Source organism: Procambarus clarkii, chromosome 52 (assembly GCF_040958095.1).
Source record: "Procambarus clarkii isolate CNS0578487 chromosome 52, FALCON_Pclarkii_2.0, whole genome shotgun sequence".
NCBI lineage: Eukaryota > Metazoa > Arthropoda > Malacostraca > Decapoda > Cambaridae > Procambarus > Procambarus clarkii.
This window is the reverse complement of record NC_091201.1, coordinates 4,819,582-4,832,871: the sequence shown is the minus strand read 5'-3', so window position 1 is coordinate 4,832,871 and position 13,290 is coordinate 4,819,582. Positions and strand designations below refer to the sequence as shown.

The following is a 13,290-nucleotide window of genomic DNA, read 5'->3' as shown; positions in this document are numbered from 1 at the left end:
TGATGTGGTGGAGGCTGACTCCATACACAGTTTCAAGTGTAGATATGACAGAGCCCGATAGGCTCAGGAATCTGTACACCTGTTGATTGACGGTTGAGAGGCGGGACCAAAGAGCCAGAGCTCAACCCCCGCAAACACAACTAGGTGAGTACAACTAGGTGAGTACACACACACAAAAGGGACAACAACTGAACAAGGACGACCCCCCTCCCCAAAAGACCTTTAGATAAGTTCTTGCAAGGAGTGCCGGACCAACCGGGCTGTGGTGGGTATGTGGGCCTGCGGGCCGCTCCAAGCAACAGCCTGGTGGACCAACCGGGCTGTGGTGGGTATGTGGGCCTGCGGACCGCTCCAAGCAACACCCTGGTGGACCAACCGGGCTGTGGTGGGTATGTGGGCCTGTGGGCCGCTCCAAGCAACAGCCTGGTGGACCAACCGGGCTGTGGTGGGTATGTGGGCCTGCGGGCCGCTCCAAGCAACAGCCTGGTGGACCAACCGGGCTGTGGTGGGTATGTGGGCCTGCGGGCCGCTCCAAGCAACAGCCTGGTGGACCAACCGGGCTGTGGTGGGTATGTGGGCCTGCGGGCCGCTCCAAGCAACAGCCTGGTGGACCAACCGGGCTGTGGTGGGTATGTGGGCCTGCGGGCCGCTCCAAGCAACAGCCTGGTGGACCAACCGGGCTGTGGTGGGTATGTGGGCCTGCGGGCCGCTCCAAGCAACAGCCTGGTGGACCAACCGGGCTGTGGTGGGTATGTGGGCCTGCGGGCCGCTCCAAGCAACAGCCTGGTGGACCAACCGGGCTGTGGTGGGTATGTGGGCCTGCGGGCCGCTCCAAGCAACAGCCTGGTGGACCAACCGGACTGTGGTGGGTATGTGGGCCTGCGGGCCGCTCCAAGCAACAGCCTGGTGGACCAACCGGGCTGTGGTGGGTATGTGGGCCTGCGGGCCGCTCCAAGCAACAGCTTGGTGGACCAAACTCTCACAAGTCGAGGCCGGGCTCGGGGAGCAGAAGAACTCTCGAAACCCTCTTCAGGTAAACTCCAGGTAAACACCCCAAAGATTCGGTCATCAATATTATCTTTCCCTGTATTGTACATCTGTATTTTCGCATATCAGTATAAATTATTATATAAGAAATTTGTCTATAGTTGGACCTAAATTAGGTCAGGTGATTAGGGTCTGTTGGTAATTACTTGAAACTGAAGCATTTACAAGATTCTGATTCGAACAGCGGTCGTCAGCGAAACACTGTTCGAAAAAAATTTCGAATGTCGTCAGTGGTGAGTTACCTTGCGGTGCTTCCGGGGCTTAGCGTCCCCGCGGCCCGGTCGTCGACCAGGTCTCCTGGTTGCTGGACTGATCAACCAGGCTGTTGGACGCGGCTGCTCGCAGCCTGACGTACGAGTCACAGCCTGGTTGATTGGTCGAGTCGTTTGTAAAGTGTTTTTTTCACTCATAAACAAGGTGCTGGCAGGTAGAGTAATGAGTGGCCCCTGTTGATGAGGACGGGCTGGGGTTATGAGGACGGGTATGAGGACGGGCTGGGGTTATGAGGACGGGTATGAGGACGGGCTGGGGTTATGAGGACGGGTATGAGGACGGGCTGGGGTTATGAGGGCGGGTATGAGGACGGGCTGGGGTTATGAGGACGGGTATGAGGACAGGCTGGGGTTATGAGGTTGTCTCGTCTCCTCGATTTTATCACACCTATAACTCCACCTCATAACCTCATAGCAACAGCTGGTGGTGCTTATTATACGGTTTTACGCGGTGATTATGAGGTAGTTAGCGGTGGTGAATAGTCAGCCTGATGGTTCGTTGGTAAAGTTAATATTTTTAGTGATGAGTTAGAGTTTTAACGTTGACCAAACACCCGGCTGCTCTGAAGGGAAGACAGGATGCTTCAGAGCCACGTTCACCCTTCATAGTCCTATTTTTTATTTTGTTTTATAATATATTATTTTTCTGTTTTCAATCGTTTTAACGATCTGTTGTGGTGTATTGGTTAGCGCACTGGCTGCGGCATCTGGCTAGACAAGGCTCGATTCTAGGAGAAGAGTTTCTGTTCTTATATATTACTTGCGCATTCAGGCAAGTGTGTGTGTGTGTGTACTCACCTAGTTGTGTCTGCAGGACCAAGCATTGACTCTTGGATCCCGCCTTTCCAGCCATCGGTTGTCTACAGCAATGACTCCTGTCCCATTTCCCTATCATACCTAATTTTAAAATTATGAATAGAATTTGCTTCCAAAACCTGTTCGTTAAGTGCATATATATATATATATATATATATATATATATATATATATATATATATATATATATATATATATATATCCCTGTATGTCTTTCTATTCCTTGTACTCAAACCTTACACCTTATCCTAATATTTTCCAACTTAATCCTAATCCTTCAACCTTATCCTAAACCTTTACGCCTCATATTAATGATTCCCAGTCATCCTAATCCTTCTTCCTGCATCCTCATCCTTCAAGTTCTACAATTCTACTTCCTAAATTTTGTGTCCTGCCTCTTCCCCTCCTCGAGGTGGGGGGGGCGGGCAGAGGCAGTGGTATAGCGGGTATACCTGCTATACCACTCCTGGAAGCTGGCTATACCTGCTATACCACACCTGGAAGCTGGCTATATCTGCTATACCACTCCTGGAAGCCGACTACCCGCAGGCTTCCATCAGGTCAACACTGGCCATTTCCCACAACCCAAGCAATGAAGCGACTCATTTTCCTCTCCAGTTCCCTGTCCTCTTCTTTATCTTCTCTCTCCCCTTCTCCCCTTCCCTCCTCCCCTCTCTTCTTTATCGTCTCTCCCCCTCCTCCCCTTCCCTCCTCCCCTCTCTTCTTTATCGTCTCTCTCCCCTTCTCCCCTTCCCTCCTCCCCTCTCTTCTTTATCGTCTCTCTCCCCTTCTCCCCTTCCCTCCTCCCCTCTCTTCTTTATCGTCTCTCCCCCTTCTCCCCTTCCCTCCTCCCCTCTCTTCTTTATCGTCTCTCCCCCTTCTCCCCTTCCCTCCTCCCCTCTCTTCTTTATCGTCTCTCCCCCTTCTCCCCTTCCCTCCTCCCCTCTCTTCTTTATCGTCTCTCCCCCTTCTCCCCTTCCCTCCTCCCCTCTCTTCTTTATCGTCTCTCTCCCCTTCTCCCCTTCCCTCCTCCCCTCTCTTCTTTATCGTCTCTCCCCCTCCTCCCCTTCCCTCCTCCCCTCTCTTCTTTATCGTCTCTCTCCCCTTCTCCCCTTCCCTCCTCCCCTCTCTTCTTTATCGTCTCTCCCCCTCCTCCCCTTCCCTCCTCCCCTCTCTTCTTTATCGTCTCTCTCCCCTTCTCCCCTTCCCTCCTCCCCTCTCTTCTTTATCGTCTCTCCCCCTTCTCCCCTTCCCTCCTCCCCTCTCTTCTTTATCGTCTCTCCCCCTTCTCCCCTTCCCTCCTCCCCTCTCTTCTTTATCGTCTCTCCCCCTTCTCCCCTTCCCTCCTCCCCTCTCTTCTTTATCGTCTCTCCCCCTTCCCTCCTTTCTTGCCCTCTACCTCCTTAATTACCCCTACACGGACAGTGATGTTGGCACAGTACTGTAGGCCGGTCGTGAGTCAGTAGGTAAGTAGGGAGTGAAGGGCTACTGTTTACTCACCAATTTGAGCCTGCAGGATCGAGCTCTAGCTCGTAGACCCGGCTTTTCTAGCCGCTGGATGTCTGATGCAATGACTCCTGGCCTGTGTCCCTATCATACCTGCTGTTAAGGTTATGAATGGTGTTAGCCTCTACAATCTGCTCCTTTAGGTCATTCCATTTACTCACTAATCTTTAGCTAAAAGAAAACTTTCTAACATTTCTATGACACATTTAAGTCTCAAACATCCATCCGTGCCCTCCTTGTTCTGTTGTTATTCATTGTAAACGTTTCCTCTTTCCACCTTAATCCTTCTAAGGATTTTATGCATCTGAATCATGTCCCCCTCTCCCTCCTCCTTTCTAACGTCATTAGGTTTAGTTCCTTTAGTCTGTCTTCGGACTGAAGGCAGAACCAGTCAAACTCCTCGCCCCTCACTGTCTCTCTCTGACGCCTGTGTCTCAGGTAATTCCTTACCCATGATAGTGCGTCTCCGTCTACTCCCGCCTGTCTCTCAAGTGTGTATAGTAGCCTTCTGTGTGGTACTGTAACAAAGGCTTTCTGGCAGTCCAGCAATATGCAACCTGCCCATCCTTCTCTGTCTTGCCTTATTTTAGTTACCTTATCATAAAACTCCAGGAGGTTCGTCAGGCAGGATTTCTCTTCTCTAAAGACGTGTTGTTGTTCACTTACAAACCTAATTCTTTCTTGGTGTGCAAGTAGTCTTAACCTTATAATTCTTTCAAGTACTCTGCAAGGGATGTTTGTGAGCGACACTGGTCTGTAGTTAAGTGCCTCTTCTCTATCTCCTTTCTTGTAGATTGGCACCACATTTGCCTTCTTCCAGCAGCCGGGCAATTTTCCATGTGTAAGTGACTCACTATAGATTAGTGCTAGAGGTATGCTGAGGGTCTGTGCTGCTTCTTTTAACATCCATGGTGATACTCTATCTGGCCCAGTAGATATAGTTACATCCAGTGATGGAAGCTGTATTATTACTTCCTCTGCTGTTACCTCAATGTTTAGTAGTGTCTCGTCAGGGGGCTGCTTCCTCACATATCTCTGGGAGCTGTTCAGGCTCAGTAGTGAACACTCCATGGAAGCTGGCATTGAGCTCCTCACACATTTCTTTATCATTTTCTGTATACTGACCTCCCCTTTTTCGTAACCTAGTTACTTGGTCATTCACTGTCATTTTCCTCCTTATATGGCTATGTAAGAGTTTCGGTTGGCTCTTTGCTCTAGAATTAATATCATTTTCATAGTTTCTTTCTGCCAATCTTCTTATGTTTATGTAGTCATTCCTGGCACTGTTGCATCTATTGTGGTTTACCTCTGTCCTTTGTCTTCTGTATTTCCTCCACTCCCTCCTGCTGCTGCTTCCTGGCACTGTCTATTGACCCACGGGTTATTATATGTCCTCCTGCTGCTTCCTGGCACTGTCTATTGACCCACGGGTTATTATATGTCCTCCTGCTGCTTCCTGGCACTGTCTATTGACCCACGGGTTATTATATGTCCTCCTGCTGCTTCCTGGCACTGTCTATTGACCCACGGGTTATTATATGTCCTCCTGCTGCTTCCTGGCACTGTCTATTGACCCACGGGTTATTATATGTCCTCCTGCTGCTTCCTGGCACTGTCTATTGACCCACGGGTTATTATATGTTCTACTACTGCTTCCTGGCACTGTCTATTGACCCACGGGTTATTATATGTCCTCCTGCTGCTTCCTGGCACTGTCTATTGACCCACGGGTTATTATATGTTCTACTACTGCTTCCTGGCACTGTCTATTGACCCACGGGTTATTATATGTTCTCCTGCTGCTTCCTGGCACTGTCTATTGACCCACGGGTTATTATATGTCCTCCTGCTGCTTCCTGGCACTGTCTATTGACCCACGGGTTATTATATGTTCTACTACTGCTTCCTGGCACTGTCTATTGACCCACGGGTTATTATATGTCCTCCTGCTGCTTCCTGGCACTGTCTATTGACCCACGGGTTATTATATGTCCTCCTGCTGCTTCCTGGCACTGTCTATTGACCCACGGGTTATTATATGTCCTCCTGCTGCTTCCTGGCACTGTCTATTGACCCACGGGTTATTATATGTCCTCCTGCTGCTTCCTGGCACTGTCTATTGACCCACGGGTTATTATATGTTCTCCTGCTGCTTCCTGGCACTGTCTATTGACCCACGGGTTATTATTTGTTCTCCTACTGCTTCCTGGCACTGTCTATTGACCCACGGGTTATTATATGTCCTCCTGCTGCTTCCTGGCACTGTCTATTGACCCACGGGTTATTATATGTTCTCCTGCTGCTTCCTGGCACTGTCTATTGACCCACGGGTTATTATATGTTCTCCTGCTGCTTCCTGGCACTGTCTATTGACCCACGGGTTATTATATGTTCTCCTGCTGCTTCCTGGCACTGTCTATTGACCCACGGGTTATTATTTGTTCTCCTACTGCTTCCTGGCACTGTCTATTGACCCACGGGTTATTATATGTTCTCCTGCTGCTTCCTGGCACTGTCTATTGACCCACGGGTTATTATATGTTCTCCTGCTGCTTCCTGGCACTGTCTATTGACCCACGGGTTATTATATGTTCTCCTGCTGCTTCCTGGCACTGTCTATTGACCCACGGGTTATTATATGTTCTCCTGCTGCTTCCTGGCACTGTCTATTGACCCACGGGTTATTATATGTCCTCCTTCTGCTTCCTGGCACTGTCTATTGACCCACGGGTTATTATATGTCCTCCTACTGCTTCCTGGCACTGTCTATTGACCCACGGGTTATTATATGTCCTCCTACTGTTTCCTGGCACTGTCTATTGACCCACGGGTTATTATATGTCCTCCTACTGCTTCCTGGCACTGTCTATTGACCCACGGGTTATTATATGTCCTCCTACTGTTTCCTGGCACTGTCTATTGACCCACGGGTTATTATATGTCCTCCTACTGTTTCCTGGCACTGTCTATTGACCCACGGGTTATTATATGTCCTCCTACTGTTTCCTGGCACTGTCTATTGACCCACGGGTTATTATATGTTCTCCTGCTGCTTCCTGGCACTGTCTATTGACCCACGGGTTATTATATGTCCTCCTACATTTTACCCTTAATGGTAGTATAAACCTCTCGTCTGCCTCTTGGCACCTCAATCTGACTTGGTCCATCATTCCCCTCTAAGGTCCTCCTGCCATTGTACACTTGCCAGATGCTCCCTTGTGGCAACACCTCGGGTCTTCTTCTCCCTCTCAGCAGTGCCACGGTCCCTCAGTCACTCACTCCCTCAGTTCTGTGAGGGAGTGCCACCTCAGTCTCAGCAGTGCCACGGTCCCTCAGTCACTCACTCCCTCAGTTCTGTGAGGGAGTGCCACCTCAGTCTCAGCAGTGCCACGGTCCCTCAGTCACTCACTCCCTCAGTTCTTTGAGGGAGTGCCACCTCAGCCTCAGCAGTGCCACGGTCTCTCAGTCACTCACTCCCTCAGTTCTTTGAGGGAGTGCCACCTCAGTCTCAGCAGTGCCACGGTCCCTCAGTCACTCACTCCCTCAGTTCTGTGAGGGAGTGCCACCTCAGTCTCAGCAGTGCCACGGTCCCTCAGTCACTCACTCCCTCAGTTCTGTGAGGGAGTGCCACCTCAGCCACTCTCGGGGAAAGTGTCTCACTCTCAGCCGTGTAGCGCCGTAACAGGCGAGGTAACCGGCAGTTCCCGGGTCTCCAATATCCGCGGACACTGACCCAAGCTCCATGCTGCCGAACTGCTTCTTGTCGCAACAGTTGGGTGTCCTAGGTGGCCAAGCTGGCTAATGTTTCCTTCAGGCCAGATCATTTCTGTCAAGACAGTAGTAATTCTGTCCCAGTCTAGTGTCGTCTTCAGTGTTCCAGTCCTGACGGAGGCAAGAACTATAGAGGGAGGGAACTATCTGGGGGGAAACGCCAAGCCATTACAACTATAGTTGGCATCCATCAGTCTCAGGAGACTATGGAGTTGCGCTCTGGATGTCGGTCTGGAGTGGCCTCACCAGGGCGCAAAGCCAGGGTAGGTTGATTCGGGGGAGAAGCTGTTACCCATGCAGCAGGTCCCCCCCCTCTCCTCGGCGCTGAAAGTCTCCAATGGAAAGTTATACGCCAATACTGATTGGTTCCAGGACTATATAGCACCGGAAAGGGGTCAGGATAAGGATTTGGGATGGGACGGAGGGAAAGGAATGGTGCCTAAACACTTGTGGACGGTCGGGGGATTGAACTCCGACCTGCAATATAGAGGGTGGAGAAAGGAGTGAATCGAAACACAATGTAAAAGAACAAATAATTTACCGGAAATTCAGGTTCATTTGCTTAAAGCTGAAAATGTTTTAACTGAAATAACTAGCAACACTCACTGGCTGGTTCCCGGGAATAACTAGCAACACTCACTGGCTGGTTCCCGGGAATAGAAATAGAAACAATTGAACTCAAGCTACAAGAATCATACAGAACCCAGGAGAGGCAAAGAGAGCAAAAGGTCATCAGTGAAAAAGTGAAAAATCCGAAATATTTTTTCTCCTATGCAAAATCAAGATCAAAAACCACATCTAGTATCGGGCCCCCGCGAAAGGGAGATGGAACTTTCACCGATGACAACAAAGAAATGAGCGAGTTACTGAGGAAGCAGTACGACTCTGTTTTCAGCGAGCCATTAAACGCACTAAAGATTGATAACCCAAATGAATTTTTCATGGATATGATACCAACATCAAATCATATATCAGACGTCGCCCTATCCCCACTGGATTTTGAAGAAGCCATAAACAGTATGCCTATGCACTCTGCACCAGGCCCGGATTCCTGGAACTCCATATTCATCAAGAACTGTATAAAAAAAACTATCACAGACCTTTCACATTCTTTGGAGACAAAGCCTAGATACTGACGAACAAATCAACAATGGCATTGGTTAATATACTCTTGTTAGTGTTTAGTAATGTTCTTAAGTACAAGTGGGGACTTTCGGCGCCGTGGAGAGGGGGGACCTGCTGCCTGGGTAACAGCTTCTCCTCCATATCAACCTACCCTGGCTTTGCGCCCTAGTGAGGCCACTCCAGAGCACAACACCATAGTCTCCTGAGACTGGTGGATGCCTACTACTAAGTACAGCTCTGGACGTATAGGCCTAGCTTGTATATTCTAGCAATATACAGGTTACTGAAATGTAGGCCTACCCTGTGTATCTGATTTTGATATGTTTTGAATATGGAAAATATCAATACATAAGGACGAGGGGATTATGTTGAGGACCTGACTTTCCCCTCTGTTCCTGCAGCGGAATCCCCTCTCATCCTTCCCTTTCCCCTCGCTCTTCTCCCCTCCCCTCCCCTCACCCCTTAACCCTTCACCCCTCTGCCCTTCACACCCTCTCTTCATCGTCGCCCATTCACCCTATATTGTCTCTGAGTATTGATGAAGGATATTTGATGATGCAGTATGACCAATATGGTCAATATGGCCTACATGATAGTGGGAGCATGGCTATGATTTATACTTGGCACCTGTGGTAACCCCCAGAGGCAGCCACCCAGAGGCAGCCCCCAGAGCCAGCCCCCAAAGCCAGCCCCCCAGAGGAAGCCCCCAGAGGCAGCCCCAAGAGGCAGCCCCAAGAGGCAGCCCCCCCAGAGGCAGCCCCCCCAGAGGCAGCCCTCCAGAGGCAGCCCTCCAGAGGCAGCCCCCAGAGGCAGCCCCCAGAGGCAGCCCCCAGGGGTAGCCGCCAGAGGCAGCCCCCAGGCGTAGCCCCCAGAGGCAGCCCCCAGAGCCAGCCCCCAAAGGCAGCCCCCCAGAGGCAGCCCCCAGAGGCAGCCCCCAGGGGTAGCCGCCAGAGGCAGCCCCCAGAGGCAGCCCCCAGGCGTAGCCCCCAGAGGCAGCCCCCAGAGCCAGCCCCCAGAGGCAGCCCCCCAGAGGCAGCCCCCAGAGCCAGCCCCCAAGAGCCAGCCCCCAGAAGCAGCCCCCAGAGGCAGCCCCTAGAGCCAGCCTCTCCCATGGCATATTGAGAGGCATGGGGAGGCGGTGTTCACTGCCTTACCAGCCCGGGTTTATCTAACACTTCAGTCCACACGCGCGCGCCTTCCCTGATGGAATGTTCCGCCACTCCTCGCTTCTGGAAATTCGTTCTCAATTTCCAACTCCTGAAGGCCACTGAAGGTTGCAGAAGACTCCATGAAGGTCCCCGAAGGCTCTGGAAGGCTGCTGAAGGCTTCATGAAGGTCTCCGAAGGCTCTGGAAGGCTGCTAAAGACTTCCTGGACGTCCTCAAAGGCTCTGAAAGGCTGCAGAAGACTCCCATAAGGTCCCCGAAGGCTCTGGAAGGCTGTTAAAGCCTCCCTGAAGGTCCCCGAAGGCGCTGGAAGGCTGCTAAAGACTCCCTGAAGGTCCCTGGAGGCTCTGGAAGGCTGCTGAAAACTCCCTGAAGGTCCCCGAAGGCTCTGAAAGGCTGCAGAAGACTCCCATAAGGTCCCCGAAGGCTCTGGAACGCTGCAAAAGACTCCCTGAAGGTCCCCGAAGGCTCTGGAACGCTGCAAAAGACTCCCTGAAGGTCCCCGAAGGCTCTGGAATGCTGCAAAAGACTCCCTGAAGGTCCCCGAAGGCTCTGGAACGCTGCAAAAGACTCCCTGAAGGTCCCCGAAGGCTCTGAAATGCTGCAGAAGACTCCCAAAAAGACACCAAAGGCTCTCGAAGGATGCTGAAGGCTTCATGAAAGTCCCCGAAAGATCTGGAAGGATTTTGAAGATTCCCTGAAAGTTCCCAAAAGCTGTTGAAGGGTGCTGAAGGTTCCCGAAGGACCCTGAAGGTTCCGGAATGCTGGCTTCTGGTAGCGTTTGTAGGTTACCAGTCTCGTATAAGCTCCAGAAGTTTCTTGAAAGTTAAAGAAATCTTTGGACAACTGCTGAAGGAGGGCTCATGGAGGAGGGTTCCTGAAGGAGGGTTCCTGAAGGAGGGCTCCTGAAGGTTCCGTACAGACCTAGGGTATCGTGAGGGGTATAATATTATTATAATGTATTATAATATATTATTATATATATTATAATATATATTATAATATATAATACTACGGTGCCTGGTGGAGCAACAAGAGTGTGATGTGGTCAGTATTGTGTAGAGGGACACGCGGTCATTAATGCTATGCAGTAGTGGCCGGGTTTAGCTGATGGGGGAGGTCATGTGTACTCACCTAGTTGTGTTTGCAGGGGTTGAGCTTAGGCTCAAGGGTCACAAAGAGCCTTAAGACCCCCCCCCCCACACACACACACACACTTGTGTGTGTGTGTGTGTGTCTGTACTCACCTAATTGTACTCACCTAATTGTGCTTGCGGGGGTTGAGCTCTGGCTCTTTGGTCCCGCCTCTCAACCGCCAATCAACTGGTGTACAGGTTCCTGAGCCTACTGGGCTCTATCATATCTACACTTGAAACTGTGTATGGAGTCAGCCTCCACCACATCACTGCCTAATGCATTCCATTTGTCAACCACTCTGACACTAAAAAAGTTCTTTCTAATATCTCTGTGGCTCATTTGGACACTCAGTTTCCACCTGTTTCTCCTAGTGCGTGTGCCCCTTGTGTTAAATAGCCTGTCTTTATCAACCCTGTCGATTCCCTTGAGAATTTTGAATGTGGTGATCATGTCCACCCTAACTCTTCTGTCTTCCAGCGAAGTGAGGTTTAATTCCCGTAGTCTCTCCTCGTAGCTCATACCTCTCAGCTCGGGTACTAGTCTGGTGGCAAACCTTTGAACCTTTTCCAGTTTAGTCTTATCCTTGACTAGATATGACATGGAGATATGGACTCCATGCTGGGGCTGCATACTCCAGGATTGGCCTGACATATGCGGTATACAAAGTTCTGAATGATTCTTTACACAAGTTTCTGAATGCCGTTCGTATGTTGGCCAGCCTGGCATATGCCGCTGATGTTATCCGCTTGATATGTGCTGCAGGAGACAGGTCTGGCGTGATATCAACCCCCAAGTCTTTTTCCTTCTCTGACTCCTGAAGAATTTCCTCTCCTAGATGATACCTTGTATCTGGCCTCCTGCTCCCTACACCTATCTTCATTACATTACATTCGCTTGGGTTAAACTCTAACAACCATTTGTTCGACCATTCCTTCAGCTTGTCTAGGTCTTCTTGAAGCCTCAAGCAGTCCTCCTCTGTCTTAATCCTTCTCATAATTTTGGCGTCGTCAGCAAACATTGAGAGAAATGAATCGATACCCTCCGTGTGTGTGTGTGTGTGTGTGTGTGTGTATGTATGAGTGTGTGTGTGTGTGAGTGTGTGTGAGTGTGTGTGAGTGTGTGTGTGTGTGAGTGTGTGTGAGTGTGTGTGTGTGTGTGTGTGTGTGTGTGTACTCACCTAGTTGTTGAGTACACACACACACACACACACACACACACACACACAGAGGGTGTGTGTGTGTGTGTGTGTGTGTGTGTGTGTGTGTGTACACAACTGCGCGTGGAGGCATATAACCCCCCCCCCCTCCCTCCATCACCCTCACCAGGGTTTAAGGCGGGGTCAGTATTGTCTCGGCAGAAAGTGGAATAATAATTTTATTAGTCATAATAAGAGAGCATCTTAGACACCAGGCCGGGAGATGAGCGGAGATGAAGTGTTAAGCATCCCATCAACGGTTTAGCGGCCCTCGTTGTTGGGGAGGGGACTTGGCCACGAACTTTTTTTTGGGGTGGGGTGGGGGGGGGTGTTGGGGGTGGGGGATGGGGGGGCTTGGGGGGGGCGGGGGGGGGGCTGGTAGTTAATTCTTGACGATGATCCGGGAACCATTCCTTGACGTGGGGGGGGGGGGGGGTGGTAAGGTTTAGGTTGTCGGTGTGTTACAACCGTGCTCTTGGAGGCGGGCCCGGGGACTAGCGCTTGACCTTGTGGTTGCATAGTGTTGGTGCACCATTCCTTTCCCGCCGTCCCATCCCAAAATCCTTATATCCTGATCCCTTCCCAGTGCTATATAGTCGTAATGGCTTGGCGCTTTCCCCCTCCCTGATAGTTCCCTTCCCCCTTCCTCCCTCTCCCCCCCCACCCTCACCCCCCCCCCCCCCTCCACCTCCCCCTGACTGGCGGCCATGGCTGCTCGCCTCATTGTACAGCTGTTCACAACTGCCTCATTGTAGTTAGGCCTAGACGACAGCTGCCTCGTTAGGCCCCCCCCCCCCAACAGCTGACGGCGAGAACTACCTCGTTCATCACAGTAGTTCAGTTGTCACGAGCGGCGTGAAGTAGTTATGTGAGTGTAGAGCCAGTGCGGCTCCACAGCACGCGGGAGGGGGATATGAGATAGACTAAAAGCTGAGAAGCTGCTCCGTAACTCTACCTCTGATACCCTGCAACAGCCACGTGTAGGGAAGTTGACATAGTAATGTGTGTGTGTGTGTGTGTGTGTGTGTGTGTGTGTGTGTGTGTGTGTGTGTGTGTGTGTGTGTGTGTGTGTGTGTGTGTGTGTGTACTCACCTAGTTGTACTTGCGGGGGTTGAGCTCTGGCTCTTTGGTCCCGCCTCTCAACCGTCAATCAACAGGTGTACAGGTACACACACACACACACAGGTGTGTGTGTGTGTGTGCGCGTGCGCGTGTGTGTGCGCGCGCGTGTGTGTGTGCGCGCGTGTGTGTGTGTG

General features: G+C 51.0%; 1 protein-coding gene across 1 annotated transcript in view; it reads right to left on the bottom strand.

The window, feature by feature from the left end:
• Positions 1-10,360, bottom strand: part of LOC123752613 (uncharacterized) — an 83,088-nt gene extending 72,728 nt beyond the window's left edge. Inside the window, exon 1 of the mRNA XM_069304211.1 lies at positions 9,692-10,360. Coding sequence (XP_069160312.1) covers positions 9,692-10,360 — 669 coding nt within the window. The remainder of the gene's footprint in view (positions 1-9,691) is intronic.
• Positions 10,361-13,290: the final 2,930 nt, after the last annotated feature.